General features: G+C 37.6%; 1 protein-coding gene across 3 annotated transcripts in view; it reads left to right on the top strand.

Moving 5' to 3' along the window:
- The window catches only part of CTNND2 (catenin delta 2), a 938,382-nt gene that overhangs the window by 154,122 nt on the left and 769,493 nt on the right, over positions 1-14,767 (top strand). For 2 of the 3 annotated variants that reach the window (XM_059916116.1, XM_059916114.1), the window contains exon 2: positions 6,842-6,978. The exons of the other annotated variant lie outside the window; for it this stretch is intronic. In XM_059916116.1, coding sequence (XP_059772099.1) covers positions 6,842-6,978 — 137 coding nt within the window. The remainder of the gene's footprint in view (positions 1-6,841; positions 6,979-14,767) is intronic. 3 annotated transcript variants of the gene reach the window in all.

Raw genomic sequence — 14,767 nt, 5'->3', positions numbered from 1 at the left:
AATTTTACAGTTTTCTTTAAAAGGAAGGAGCAAGGATGGGTATATTTTTATGTGTGCAGAGTGCATGTGAGAGAGAATGATGCTATGCCTATTTCTCTTGGTAGTGACATGCTAGTTACAAATACAGAGTTGCAATTTTGGTGACCAGAGTGATTACACAAATGAGGTGTTCTATAGTGTTGTTCAGGTCATTAGTTTATACTAATTCACACATTCTCTGTACCCTAATGTTAATGAGATGTTTAGGCTTATTCTTCCATTTCACATAATCATAGTCTTTTAAATGTTGCCTGTGGAGTGGAAGTTTATAAAATCAACATGTTAATTACATTCAGTTTTAAAATATTAAATTGCATATGTATTATATATAGATACATATATAAATGATAATATTTGGAGTATTCTAATGGCCAGTTTCATTATTTACTTGGGTGTAAGGTGATGGCCAGTTATGAAAGTGATGCCTAATGATGAGGGTAAAGCTAAAAGTCAGTATTTGCTAATATTTTTGTGCTTTAGAACATAGGAGGGGGACTGTCTTGAAGAGGGTGGGACTCACGAGAAGAGAGTAAGGCTAGGTGTGGCAACATGAGTTTTGCTTGCTGGTTTGGTGTGAGGGGCAAGAAGTCAAGAAAATTAATAGCAGAGAGTCTTGAAGCCATAGTCTAAAGGTGAGGGAAGAAGAGAAAAGTTCTAGAAGTTTCTAGCAACTGTAAAGTAAAAGGTGAAAAGGGACCTGGCTAAAGGGGAAAAAAGCAGTATTTGGAAATCATCAATTTTTACATTCCCTTATCCACATAAGAGTGTGGTTTCTGGCTAGAGCTGCTGTCTGCTGCCCAGATGTTAGCAGCAAAGAAGACTCACAGGTATATGTATTTGAGGTTGTAATTTTTCAGGCCAGGTCACCTTCCTCCACCCCAAATCTGTTCCATCTACAGTGTGGACATCTTGGCTGGTGGCTGCTCAGACCAAACCCTGGAATCACCTGCACTCCTCTCTCTTTGTCTTACGTACCATATGCAGTCTATCAACAATCCTGGCAGTTCTCACTTCAAAATATAATTATAATCTGACCACTTCTTCCATCTTCTATTGCCCATGACTAAAGCCGAAGATGAAAGATTACATGAAAGAATTGACTATAGGGTCAATTGGGTATAGATCAAGGCCGTCAATGGAGCTTTCTCCAATAATGGAATTCTTCTGTATTTTCACTGTTCAGTGCAGTAGCCACTGGCCACATGTGGCAGTTGAGTACTTGAAATGTGAATAGTGCAACTAATAAACTGGCTTTTTAAAATGTTATTTAAATTTAATGGAGTTATTTGTAGTGAGGTGGATGGAGTTAGAGTCTGTCATACAGAGTGAAGTAAGTCAGAAAGAGAAAAACAAATACAGTATGCTAACACATATATATGGAATCTAAGGAAAAAAGAAAAAAAAAAAGGTCATGAAGAACCTAGTGGTAAGACGGGAATAAAGACACAGACCTACTAGAGAACGGACTTGAGGATATGGGGAGGGGGAAGGGTAAGCTGTGACAAAGTGAGAGAGTGGCGTGGACATATATACACTACCAAGCGTAAAATCGATAGCTAGTGGAAAGCAACCGCATAGCACAGGGAGATCAGCTCGGTGCTTTGTGACCACCTAGAGGGGTGGGATAGGGAGGGTGGGAGGGAGGGAGATGAAAGAGGGAAGAGATATGGGAACATATGTATGTGTATAACTGATTCACTTTGTTATAAAGCAGAAACTAACACACCATTGTAAAGCAATTATACTCCAATAAAGATGTTAAAAAAAAATTTTAAATAGCCCCATATTGCTAGGAGCTACCGTATTGGACAGTGCAAGTCTAGTTAATGAAATACTTGGTGAGTCTCACTGTATGCAAGGAATTTGGAGACTCTGGAATTTGAAGCAGGTGGGACTTGCTAACCTAGGAGGAAAAAGAAACAGGTCTCCATGACAACAGAGTATAATTGAAAGGATAAGAGGGTGTGGGTTACAGATTGGGGGTGGGCAGCTCAAGAGGAACAAAGACCGTATCATGGCCAAAGGAACTTATTTCTGACTCAGGAGGAGATCCAGTAATGCTGGCACAAGAATGCTGGGTGTGTCACTGAATTAGATGATTGTGTGACACAAGGGTTCATCAGTTATTTTTTTGAAGATGGCTTTATTTTGGTGTCAAAGTCATCAGTTGCTAGGCAGAAGTGGCTAAAGGAACAGGTTTGAATTACAGAATAAAATAAGGATTTATTTTCCTTCTATGTGATGGAGGTCAATAAAATATAACATTGAATGGGGTCCTTGAATTGAGAGCAAGAGAGTTTAGCCTTCCTAAGTGCAGATGCGATTTTAACATGTTACCTAGTGTAAATTCATAGTGACTCATGTTTGGGGAATAAAAGTTTAGAACATATATTTGGACCTTACAAAATCTTATTACATATGCATATAAGAGTTCAAGTTGAAAAAGAGTCTCTGTATATGGGAACTACCTGATTTTGCTATTACTGTCATCCTAACCAATTTTCCTGAGTTTCTTATCAGATTGTCTACGAAAGTGGTCGTACTATGGATGTTCTTAAGTTAGTGCTTTGTTCTCCAGGCTTATTTCACAGCCCTGGCGCACATCTTTCTGTAAGCTTTGGTTTATCCAGGTGTGCTGATTTGAAGCAGTCCCTGCCTTATCTCGACACCTGTAGTTCATCTGGGATGAGTGTATTAGCAGAGGGCTGTACTAAATAGTACCGCCCTGCTACCCTCCAGATTCCCGGGCCTCCCGTGCCCACCCGGAGGTAATTAAGGGAAAGGACGCTGAGAACAGTCTAACCCTGTTTGTATCAGTCTGTTTGGGCCGCCATGACAAGATATCACAGACTGCGTGACTTAAACAGCAGACGTTTATTTCCTCACGGTTCTGGAGGCCAGAAGTCCAAGATCAAGGTGCTAGCCACGGAGGTTTCTGGTGAGAACCCCCTTCCTGGTGGTCGCCTTCTCTCTGTGTCCTCATGTGATGGAGAGAAAAGCTCTGGTGTCTCTTCCTCTTCCTCTTTTTTTTTTAAATTTACCATTTACTCATTATTTATTTATTTGGCATGCAGGATCTTAGTTCCCCAACCAGGGATCAAACCCGTGCCCCCTGCAGTGGAAGCGCGGAGTCTTACTCCCTGGACTTCTCTTCTTATAAGGACACCAGTACTCTCGGATTAGCACCCCACCCTTATGACCTCGTATAACATTAGTGACCTCCTTGAAGACCCCGTCTCCAAATACAGTCACATTAGGAGTTAGGGCGCCCCCCTATGGATTTGGGGGCGGCGGTGAAGGAGGGGAAGGTGACACAATTCTGCCCATAACACAGCTCCTGCATGTGAGAGTGTAGAGCAGTGTAATGTGGGCCCAGGGACGGCTAGTCGTGTTGTTTTGTGTTTTCTAGACCTAGAACCTGTGAGAAGCAAATTCTGCCACAGAATAAACCACCCGAAATCTGACATTACGGTTCCCTCATATTGTCTTTTTTTCTCATGCTGATGATATATTTGTTTAACATGCAGCTTGGGTGTTTGTAGATTCTCATTCGACGACATATATAGAAAGACTTCTTACACAGTAATCGTGTAAAGGGTGTGAAGGGGTACTGTATGTAGGAGGAATAAATCTGTGGGAAAATATTTCTTGTATTCGTGGTAAAATAAAAACAAAGTCAAAGAGATGAGTTTTTCTATATCAAGTTGGTGAAAGCAAGAGAGGGTAATAAAGGCCAGTGTTGTCATCCTCGTGGGGAGGAGACATTTTCATGACACTGCTGGTGGGCAGGTATGTTGATTTGCTGTTGGCTCTCAAAATACGTGCAGATTCTTCATTCCATCAATTAACACTTTTGGGAATTTATCTATAGAAAATGTCAGAAATGTAAAAATGGGTAAAATGATAAAAAATAAGTGAATTATGATGCATACAATTATTGAATACTAAGTATTTATTACATCATTAAACTATATAATAATTTTTGCTGATGTAAGAACTAGTTCATTATAATGTTGCTGAGTGAAAAATTTTTTAAAAATCAAAAATATTACATTAATACTCCATTATGCAAAGTTCATTATGCAAAATAAGTCAAATCAAAAAAAAAAATTAGGAAAAAACCTATACCAAAATACCAAAGTAATTACTAATGGTTGCTTTTCCGTTTTTTTTTTTTTTTTTTTTTTTGTCTCTCTACATTTTACAGATTTCCTGGAGTTAGAATAGATTAACTACTAATATTTAATGGATTAGCTCTGTTTAAGACTAAAGTACTTAACCATAGGCTGCACAGTCTGAAGGCTTAAGGCTTTTTATACTTATTAGCAATCCAGGGCTTGGTTCTGGCAGTATTTACCCAGCCCTCCCTCTTTCCTGTAAGCTCTAAGCTAAGGAGGTTGGGAGTGGAGGCCTGACAGTCTTTACCACCCATACGTAGTGATGACCAATGGTTAAATTAAATCTGGATGTTAAAAATTATGAACCACAGAAATTATTCCAAGTCATTTTCACTAGGGCATAGAGGTTGCCTTGGATAGCAGTGGCTCTATGGTGGGAAAAGCCTTAAAGATTTCACTTCTCTTTCTGTTACTGCGATCAGGGGGAAGCGGGGGTGGGGGGGGGCGTATAAACAAACCGAATCATTGCTTATACTCTGTGGGTCAAAGTTGTCAAGTGCCTAAGGATATACTTTGATTCGTTGCCTGTTAAATCCCATATTTTATGATGACAAGTGACTATCATACTTTTAAGAGTTACATTTTATAGAAATTGGTGTGTAGACAGCATTTAGAGAGCAATAGAAATTATGGGAAATAGGCTGAAACATCAAAGCCCACTAAAATAGGGGAAAAAAAGGGAGAAAACTTGAGTTCTAGGTCCACTTATGTTACTTAATAACTTTGGGACCTCAGACAATTTTGTTGTCGAAAAATTGTCTTGATAATAATACTGGCCCAGAGCTTGAATTCAAATCAGCCCAATAAAATTTACAAAACACAGAAGTTAAAATAATAATTTGAGGTATGTAAGAACCCTTCTTTCTCAGCGTAAGGCTGTTCTTACGTAGAATGCCCTTCGGAGGCCACTGCCATGGATGTAGGTGGAGATGCACGGTCAAAGGGGGGGCTCCCCTAATGACCAGAGGTGACTTTTTCTTCAAGAGCTGCCATTTTCCTTTCTTCTTTCTTTCTGCCCCTGCCCTGCTCTCCCATCTCCCAAACTTCCCCTAAATAGAAGGACATGCCTTTCAGGCTGTTTTACCGGGCATGACATTTGCTGGTCTGTTTATGTCCATCCTTGTATAAGACTTGATCAAATTAGAAAACCACATATGAAAGTAAATTGAACACACAAAAGTACTTTATTTTTAACTTCCCACCCCCAGCATCATAATTACCTACACCTCTTTCTTTCCTCCTGTTGGTATCCATCACCTAATATACTTTCCACTTGTTTGCCATGGTTGCATTTGGCCAAATTATATTTCACTTGATCCTTATTCTTTGCTCGCATTCTGCTTGTTAATGTCATTTGCCCAAATCCTCACATATATTCTTTGTTTGTAACAGATTTATTTTTCCAATGATATTCTAATCCCCATTAGTAATATTATAAAGAACTTCAAAAAATAAAAACAAATCAAAACTAAGTTGGAATGTCCAATGAGAACATTAGGTAACCACGTTTTGTCATATATTTAAAGGAAAATTCTATACTGGAGCCCTTTGGGGTTTGCATATCCCTAAATTATTAACTAAATGCCGCTAATAACATAGTACAAGGGCTGCGAAGAAAATTATGTTGCTTAGTTTGAAACCCAGGATGCTCAGATACAGTATAATAGGAGATACCTTTTAACATTCACACAGCAATGGTTCCTGGAAGGACATGTAATATAATAGCTTAAGGCAAGAAAATAACCTTGATTTACTCCCAGCCTTTTATTTGAACAGTGATTTTTGTTGTGCCTGGGTAAAAATTGCCCTGAGTTACTTATTACTTCCTCTGCTGATGACCATTGCTAAATAATACATGTGACAAATACTTCAGTCTTATTTATTTGCGTGAGAAAGAGAAGTACAGTGGAACAAAATAACTTCTGAGAGTCCTGTTTTTAACCCATACGTGTCTGTCCCTTTATGAAGTGGGCTGATGTTGAGTCTCTCCTTTCTTTCATCAGTGAACTCAGACAGAATAAACTGTGGCAAATGAGTCTCGCCAGCTTTGGAGCTTTGTCTGCTGTTGGTCTCAGAGTTAAGAACTCAGCAAATATTTGTGGAACAGGCTAGCCATTTACTATATTTTATAATACCAACCGAGCTTCTTATGTCAATTGTGGTGTTTCTTAATTACTTATAAATTATTGATTACTTATTTTGTGTGATTTTCATATCGAGGAGAATATCTTTAGGTTTTTTTCTTTTTGTGGTGGAAGTATGTCAGTGCACAAGTAATAAATGTATCTAAATCAGATAGAAAATGGTAGTTTGACGGGCTTTTCAATACTTCTTTATCCCTCTGTTTTTTCTCATCTTACTTGCCTTTTCTGTCTCATCATTTCTTCCTCCATTTATCTCAAAGACAAAACACAAAGTTGTGAGTATATTTTGGAATTTGGTCAGGGTGGATATAGGAGAAACTGTCCATTTGCTTGCTCCTCCTTCTACAGTTATGTCACGTGCTTTCTCTGTAGTTCATACTTTCCATCTTGCCAAAGTGTACCTCTTTGAGCTGCCTGATAGTTACGTCTGTTTACAGGGCCAATATCCAGTGGCATTGAGCGTGTCCTCTTGCATTGCAGGAGCTATGCCTGTCCCAGACCAGCCTTCATCAGCCTCGGAGAAGACCAGCTCCTTGAGCCCTGGCCTCACCACCTCCAATGGGGATGGCTCGGAGACAGAAACCACGTCTGCCATCCTCGCCTCGGTCAAAGAACAGGTAGAAACATTCCACTTTTCTGACATACATGTGGGGACATTTTAAACATCATTCTTTCTGGATGAAAGATGGTGATTTAATTATGTTGGGACGAAAATCATGATTTTCTAGCAGAATGTTGGTATTCATTATACAATTGCTATCCACATATGATTATAATAGCTTTTGACTCCGTTTTTATTCGAGATTTAGGCAGCTTTCCTTGAAAAAATATTCTATAGGAAAAAAAACAAAAATTGCAGTCAAAAATCCTATAAGTGAAGTTTTGGCAGATTAAGTGATGGACCTGATGTTTAATACTGTTAAATGTGTGAAGCCAAATAATTGGTCTGTAGAAAACCTAAAGTTTAATAAAATTTCAAAATATATCTATCCATGACGCTAAAAAACTGGTAAGAGTGAGAGCAGATGAATATCATATCATTGTGGGCCTAAGCAAATTTGTTTTCCCAGTGTTTCCGAGATGGCTCTGGAAGAATGCATTTCAGAACTTTTCCTGTAAAGGTAAAGTCTAAATGATTCTTCCTCTACCGTTTCTTTGCCATAAAAATGAATAAGCAGATAAAATCCGAAGTCTTAGATTTAAAAGTAATTGTTTCATAAAAGTCTTGTTTCTTATAATTAAACTGTCATAAATGATTAAAGAAAGCTGGAAAATAAAAATTTTTTAATTTGTTTCTTTTGCTTACCATGAGCTAGACTACAAATCAATATTTTTTTTAAGTGCAAAAACATCCTGTGTTTGAATTAAATGATTCAGGGATGCTGAATTAGCAGCAGCAATGGGGTAAGAGTGACATAACTTCCCTGATCCCAGGAACCTCTCAACAGAGCAATAGACTAAATGTGGCAATTAAGAACTCAACTAGTAGAAGGGCTCAGTTTTCCTAGAGGACACTGATTTTGTTTAATAAATGGGGAGTGATTTAGGTAAAGGTAGATGGTCAAGTTATCAAAGAGTAGCTAAGGAAAGATTCATTGATGGAAGGGATCAATGATGCTCTCAGTCAAAACTGTGTCACTAGGTCAGGAGAGTGTGAAGCAAAAGGAGGTTCACAAAGGAGAGTCGGATAGATTGATTGGATAATCTAGTTTGTGAAAATGGTAAGTAAGCAGGAAATTGGGTTGAGGCCCAGGCTGTATTGCTTGATTAGTTTGCTTCCAAAAGCCTACCTGTGAGAGTTTTCTGGTTATTTTTCAGGGGTAATGGAAAAGGGGAGCAAAAGTTCATGATGCTCCTTATTCTCCAAATACTGCTTTGTTATATAGCTGGGTTAGGTCGTGGATTTTTATTCTGTCATGGTCTGGAACTCTTGCTAGGCCACTAGCTTTAGAGCAGTGACAAAATGTAAAACACGAGGAATAAATTTAATAAGATAGCCAGACCCGTCTGATGAAAACTATAGTATCTTATCAAAGCACATAAAAGAATTCAGACTAAAGGACAAGGCATGCTACAGTCCTGTGTAGAAGAGCTTGACACCATACCAATATTACTGTCTCCCAAATTAATGTAACATTTAGGCGATTGTACTCAGGATTCTGTGGCTGATTGTTTCTTTGGCAAATTGGATCAAGCTATTTTAAAGATCATATGGAAGCATAAATATGTGAGAGTTGCAGGGAAAATTTTGATCGAAATATTTTACCTTGGACTTATATATACTACCAAATGTAAAATAGATAGCTAGTGGGAAGCAGCCGCATAGCACAGGGAGATCAGCTCTGTGCTTTGTGACCACTTAGAGGGGTGGGATAGGGAGGATGGGAGGGAGGGAGACGCAAGAGGGAGGAGATACGGAGGTATATGTATATGTATAGCTGATTCACTTTGTTATAAAGCAGAAACTAACACACCATTGTAAAGCAATTATACTCCAATAAAGATGTTTAAAAAAAAAGAAAGGAAAGAAATACTTTACCTTACTAAACATACAGTTGTGTCCAGTTGGCCCCAAATAGAAAGAATGATCTCTCTAGGACATAACTAAAGATTCAGAACAGATTAAAAAATATAGAGGAGCCTGACTCATTTCACAGTATCTCAGTTGAGTACAAAGCAGTGGTTGAACTGGTGTTAGCATAACTGGCTAAACATCTGGAAGAAAATTAAGGCCCTTAACTCACAATATGTTCAGAAATAAATCTCAAAGGGAAAGCAATATAACTGTCAAAATAAAACTATAGACATGATAGGAGAAACATTGGGAAAATATTCATACAACCTAGAGGTGGAGAAGGCTTTCTAAGTACGTGCAGGAAACTCAGAAGCCATACATAAATGGTTGGTACAGTTGGCAGTGTGAATACCAACAATAATAGCAAGGAATAATTTAACATAAAAACGAATAAAAATAGACCATGGGAAATAACATGCCACAGATATGACAAAATGTTGATATAATTAATATATGAAGACTTCCTAATGTTGATGAGAAAAAGACAAAGGAATAGAAAACTAGGCAAAAAATATCAACAGGAAATTCAGAGAAGAAAAATGCAAACAAGCAATAAACATATGCAAATATTTTTCACCCTAATGTGCCAATCAAGGACATAAAATTCAGAATGAAAACGTGATTTTCTTTAATCTACCAAATAGACAAACATTAAAAAACAATATATATTGTAAGCTAGCTACAGTTAAATTTTGAGGAAATTCACATTCTTTTTCATTCCAAATGAAAATGTGCTTTACTGTAATCTTTCTGTAAAATGGTATGTTGCTGTGAGTTGGTGTTTGAAATGCTCCATAGCCTTTGATTAGTCACGCTTAGTCATAGGTTCTATAGAAATGAGTGACCTCGAACATAAGGTATTAAGTATGAGTATGTATTGCAGCATTATTTGGGATAGTAAAAAAAAAAAAAAAAAAGTATTGATTGATGAAAAGTTGTAAAAATGGTATCTCCTTTATATAAAATCCTCCATATAAAAGATATATCCTTTCTATGCAGTTATTAATAAAAGTGAGTTACAGATATATATCTAAACTTTGAAAAAAATCCATGAAGATTTTAGAAAGGAATGGTATAGTAATGTATTATCCTGTTTTTAAAAAAATGAAATAGTAAACATATTTTTTGTTTGTACATGTTTATGAGCCTCTAGAAAAGTGTACAAGGAAATAAGCCAAATTATTAGATTTCTTACCATACGTGTTTACAGTTGGACAGAGTTAGGAATGGGCATAGAGGACATAGAGGATCAGGAAGTGTATCAAAAAAGGGGAAAATAATTGGGAGACTGGAATAAATATTAATTGGGTTTGGATAACAGGAAATAGTCCTTCAGCTTAAATAGATGTCTGTAGTTGAGAGAGTGGATAAGCTACTTAAAGGAAAAATACATTACAGTAAATAAAATGGCCTCTCCAAAGCCTTGACGAGAATTTAATAAAAACTTACTGTGAAGAGTTTTTCTCTAATTATTAAAATAAATTCATTGCTCATTTTTGGACAGTAAAGGTGAGATTCTTTGTGGCAGATAAGTAATGTGAGGAGGAGTGAAAATGTCTTGGGAAGCTGAGTTAGAGCAGGTGGGAGCACCCAAGTCAGAGGCGTGGCCGTCAGGTCCCACGTGTGGTCTCTGCTAACTTGAAGGCAGAAATCAACAAGCGGCTAAGCCCGTGGACTCCCTTGGTGTGGCCTCGTGCAAACAACCAATCTCTTCCTTCGCTGGGACATTTTTGTCCTAAATTATTCTTAAAACGTCCTTCCTCTCTTTTTCTTACGTACAGACCGTCCTTTATGGAGTTAAAACTAAGTTAAATATATTAAAAAAAAATATTAGCTGAGATTAAGGAAAAGCGACTTTAGAAATTAATACCTTCTATGATTCTTAACAATTACGTGCATAACCTATTTATAAATCTTTTCACGTAAAGAATATAGTTTGCCTGGTCCTCTTTAGATGCTCATAAGAGATAGCTTTCTTGAGTAAAAATCCTATTTATTCATTCTGAGAATTTCAAGTAAAAACATTTTATGACATTACAGTTATGTACCACTCTAGTCTTGGTTTCTTGGAGGTCAGTTCTGTAGGAGGGAAGTGATTTTTTTTTTATCATAGCAAGCGTATATTCTGAGCTGACTGGATGTAATAGGTTCCATAATGTAATTACTCATTCATTAAATATATTGCGTACCTTATTTAAGCAAATAACAATAAAGGGTAATAACAGAAATGGATACGTAAAGAAAATTCAGTCTAGTAAGAATTCATTGGAGTAAGTTGTTAGTAAGACTAAGAACAGAAGTTCTGGGGCTGGTAGTTGACATTGCATAGAAATAAATTCTACTCTATAACCATTGAGTGGAACTTAAGTCATGCCAAACCATGAACCATGAAATGCATCCCACGTAGCATGTATGGCACGACTGAGACGTTTTTAAGCTGAGCCCTAAAGTGTTTGAACACACAGCAGCCATGGATTGCTCAGTGAAAAGGTGTTCATTGATTTTTTTCTTTCTTTGTTCTGATTTCCCATCTTGATTGCTTTTTAACTGGTGAATTTTGTACTTTAATATTAACATAAACAGAACCATGATTTATGCTATACTCTATGGGTAATTTTCTGTATTTCAGACACATCTGTCTCATTGCCAACAGTTACCAAGTCTCTTGTCCCATGGGGCTCTAAGAGAGAGGGACCCAGTCCCCACTCCCTCCCCTGTGAGTGTCCTTCACCAGAAGAGGAAGGGAGGACAGAGGTTGGGCATATGATAATTCCCATCATGTCATTTGAGCAAATAACTGAGACAGGAGACTGATAACCCTTCATCACAAAGAGGAGACAGAATGATGTGATGGCTAAAGGGGTGAGAAGGGCCGAGGGATTTCAGGCTGGGAGATCTTGCTATGATGATGGCAGTGACCCAGAAGAAATTAATGATGCTTGGGAGGGGTGTAATTTCAGTGGGAAAATCACTGAGTAGGTGAGAGTGAAGGGGACCCAGTGCACCAGCAGAGGGAATGGCTTTTAGAACAAAGACAATTCATCTATGAGAACAGGAGAGAGGCAGAGTTCATGGCTGCAGGAGGGCTGATGGCTTGGTACTGGAAACATATGTATTTCTCTTCTGCTGTCATCAGGTAGACATGGTCAGTTTGTTTTGAGTTGTTTTGGGGTCTGGAGAGCTGGGCTGAGCCGAGGTGGAGAGGCACTGGATATGATGAATGCAAGAAAATGATTATAATGACGGATCTTGGAATTGCTGCTGAGTGAAAAGGGGTAAAAGGCAGCAAAAGTGGTAGGAACAGTGGATTCACAGATTGAATATGTAGGTGGTGATAGCATGAGAACTGTGAGCTTAAATCAAGAATTTGAAAGTAATTATTGTTAGTGTCGAGACCTAGGTAATGACTCTGGGAAATGAGATCAAATCAAGAAAAGAGAGAGAGGGGGCTTCCTTGGTGGCACAGTGGTTAAGAATCCACCTGCCAATGCAGGGGACACGAGTTCGAGCCCTGGTCCAGGATGATCCCACATGCTGCGGAGCAACTAAGCCCGTGCGCCACAACTACTGAGCCTGTGCTCTAGAGCCCCGAGCCGCAACTACTGAAGCCCGTGTGCCTAGAGCCCATTCTCCGCAACAAGGGAAGCCACCGCAATGAGAAGCCCACGCACCGCAATGAAGAGTAGCCCCCGCTTGCCACAACTAGAGAAAGCCCACGAGCAGCAACAAAGACCCCATGCAGCCAAAAATAAATAAATACATAAATAAATTAATTAATTAATTTTAAAAAAAGAGAGAGAGAGAGAAAGCTTGTTGCTGACTGTGAAAGCTGATGTGAGAATGAGGACAGGGCAGTGGCTCACATCCCCATCGCTGGAGAGACCCGAGGTTGCCTCATGACTGCAAGAAATACAACATGTTTGCTTGTGGTTTGCCTGGGAGTAGTCATCTGATCTTCATTTTCATATTTTCATTAAAAACAAAATTGTTCCAGTGCTGGTCTGTACTATTAGACAAGAATTTACATTTACTCATGCCATGTGATGTTGACCTATGTATTTTATCTTAAATCAGTACGTGTACTACTTTGCTCTTAAGAAAACCATGGCTTTCCTAAAACTACACTTGTTTTGAAATACATTTCTTTCCCTTCAGTTGACCTATGTCTCCTTTGATCATCACATGCTTCCAAAGTTGGTATCTAAAGGGTCTTCTTATATAAGCTAAAAAAATTATGGGGACTTTAAAAACCATTTTTTAATTGAAGTATAGTTAACTTACAATGTTGGGTTAGTCTCAGGTGTACAGCAAAGTGATTCAGCAAAGTGATTATGTTTTCAGATCCTTTTCCATTTGGGAACTTTTTAAAAACCTTTAGAGCTCATATTGATCTTTGTAAATTATTATGGGTCAGATAAATGTGTTTTTTGTAATGATTCTACCAGTGAAATATATTTAATAATGAACAGATTAACTAGAAAATTCTAGGTACATAACAGTATATGCAAATGTGTCATTTTGTTGGGTTTATTTAATAGTGTTTATCAACTGCCTGCTATGAGCGTGAAACTGTGCTTCCCCTGGGTGATACACAGATTTGGAGTTTCATTGCTTGCAAGTAGTTAGCCATGAAGCTAAAAAGATAAGACAAACATATATAAAAAGTTATAAAACTTTAAAAAATTGTAGGTGAAATTTTAAGAAAACTCTCCTCAATATATTATGAAATTCCAAGTGATTTATACCAATAAACTTATTCCTTAAACTTTATAGTGTTTATAACCTTAGATACTCTATTGCTACGGTCATTTCTCCTGTTCTGTACATTCCACAAGGATTGAAGATTACATTATTGCTTTTAGAGGAAATTTTTAGGACCACAATTTAGGGTATTGCTGATTTTCAGGTAGTAAGACAGAATTCTCTTGCTTTTAATCAGTTTTGTTATCACGTTTAATGTAGAAAAGTAGGAGAAAGGCATTTTTAGCTCCCACTCTGCAAAACTACGTGCACAGAGGACTTTGTATATGTTTGAACCATATGAAGGTACTAAAAAAGCATTTTAAAGGATTTATCTTACATAAAATCTAAAAAAATTCTGGATCATTTACATTGACTCATGTGTGAGGATAGCATGCCTTTATTTTAACTTAGCGTCTACATTTATAATTTTAAAATTACATAGCTCTGTATAACAAGAATGTTATTGGGAAGGAGTACATTACAAAACGCTTCCTTAATTGATATTTTTCCAGTGCCACGTAGCACTGCAGAATCTCTCAGTATTATTAGTGTTCCTGTAATGTGCAACAATAGTTTCTGATAACACAATGTGGGAAATAACCTGTATAACTAATCAATTTCCCAACTATATTTTGGAAAACCATTTTATGAAAGTAATGACAAAATTATCATCCATGAAAAAGAGGAAATTAAAACACCTTTAGGAAAGGTCAAGAAGATAGAGAAGGATTATCTGTAAAGACTAGTGAACTTTATATTCATTTAGTCAGAGAAGAAAAGAATTAGATCATAGTGCCACAGGTTGAACTTTCTGCATGTATTAGAATTAAAATGAGGATTATTTGATGATTTTCAAATTTCTTTCTTGTGTTAAGCCAGATATAGATTGAAAGTGAAAAAAAGGGCATGATTTTCCCCCTATTTTCATTGCTAGACCATGGACTGGGTTAGGAGCAGTGAATGTCTGTCTGGACACATGGATGGAGATGGGAAGGCGCAAGCCAGGAATCTGTAGACCTGGGTCTTTGTAGATGGTATAGTTCATAGCAAGGAAAGTGAGGAGCCTGGAGTCAGCAAGGATTAGAAAG

Source organism: Balaenoptera ricei, chromosome 3 (assembly GCF_028023285.1).
Source record: "Balaenoptera ricei isolate mBalRic1 chromosome 3, mBalRic1.hap2, whole genome shotgun sequence".
NCBI lineage: Eukaryota > Metazoa > Chordata > Mammalia > Artiodactyla > Balaenopteridae > Balaenoptera > Balaenoptera ricei.
This window is presented reverse-complemented; position numbering and strand designations above follow the sequence as displayed.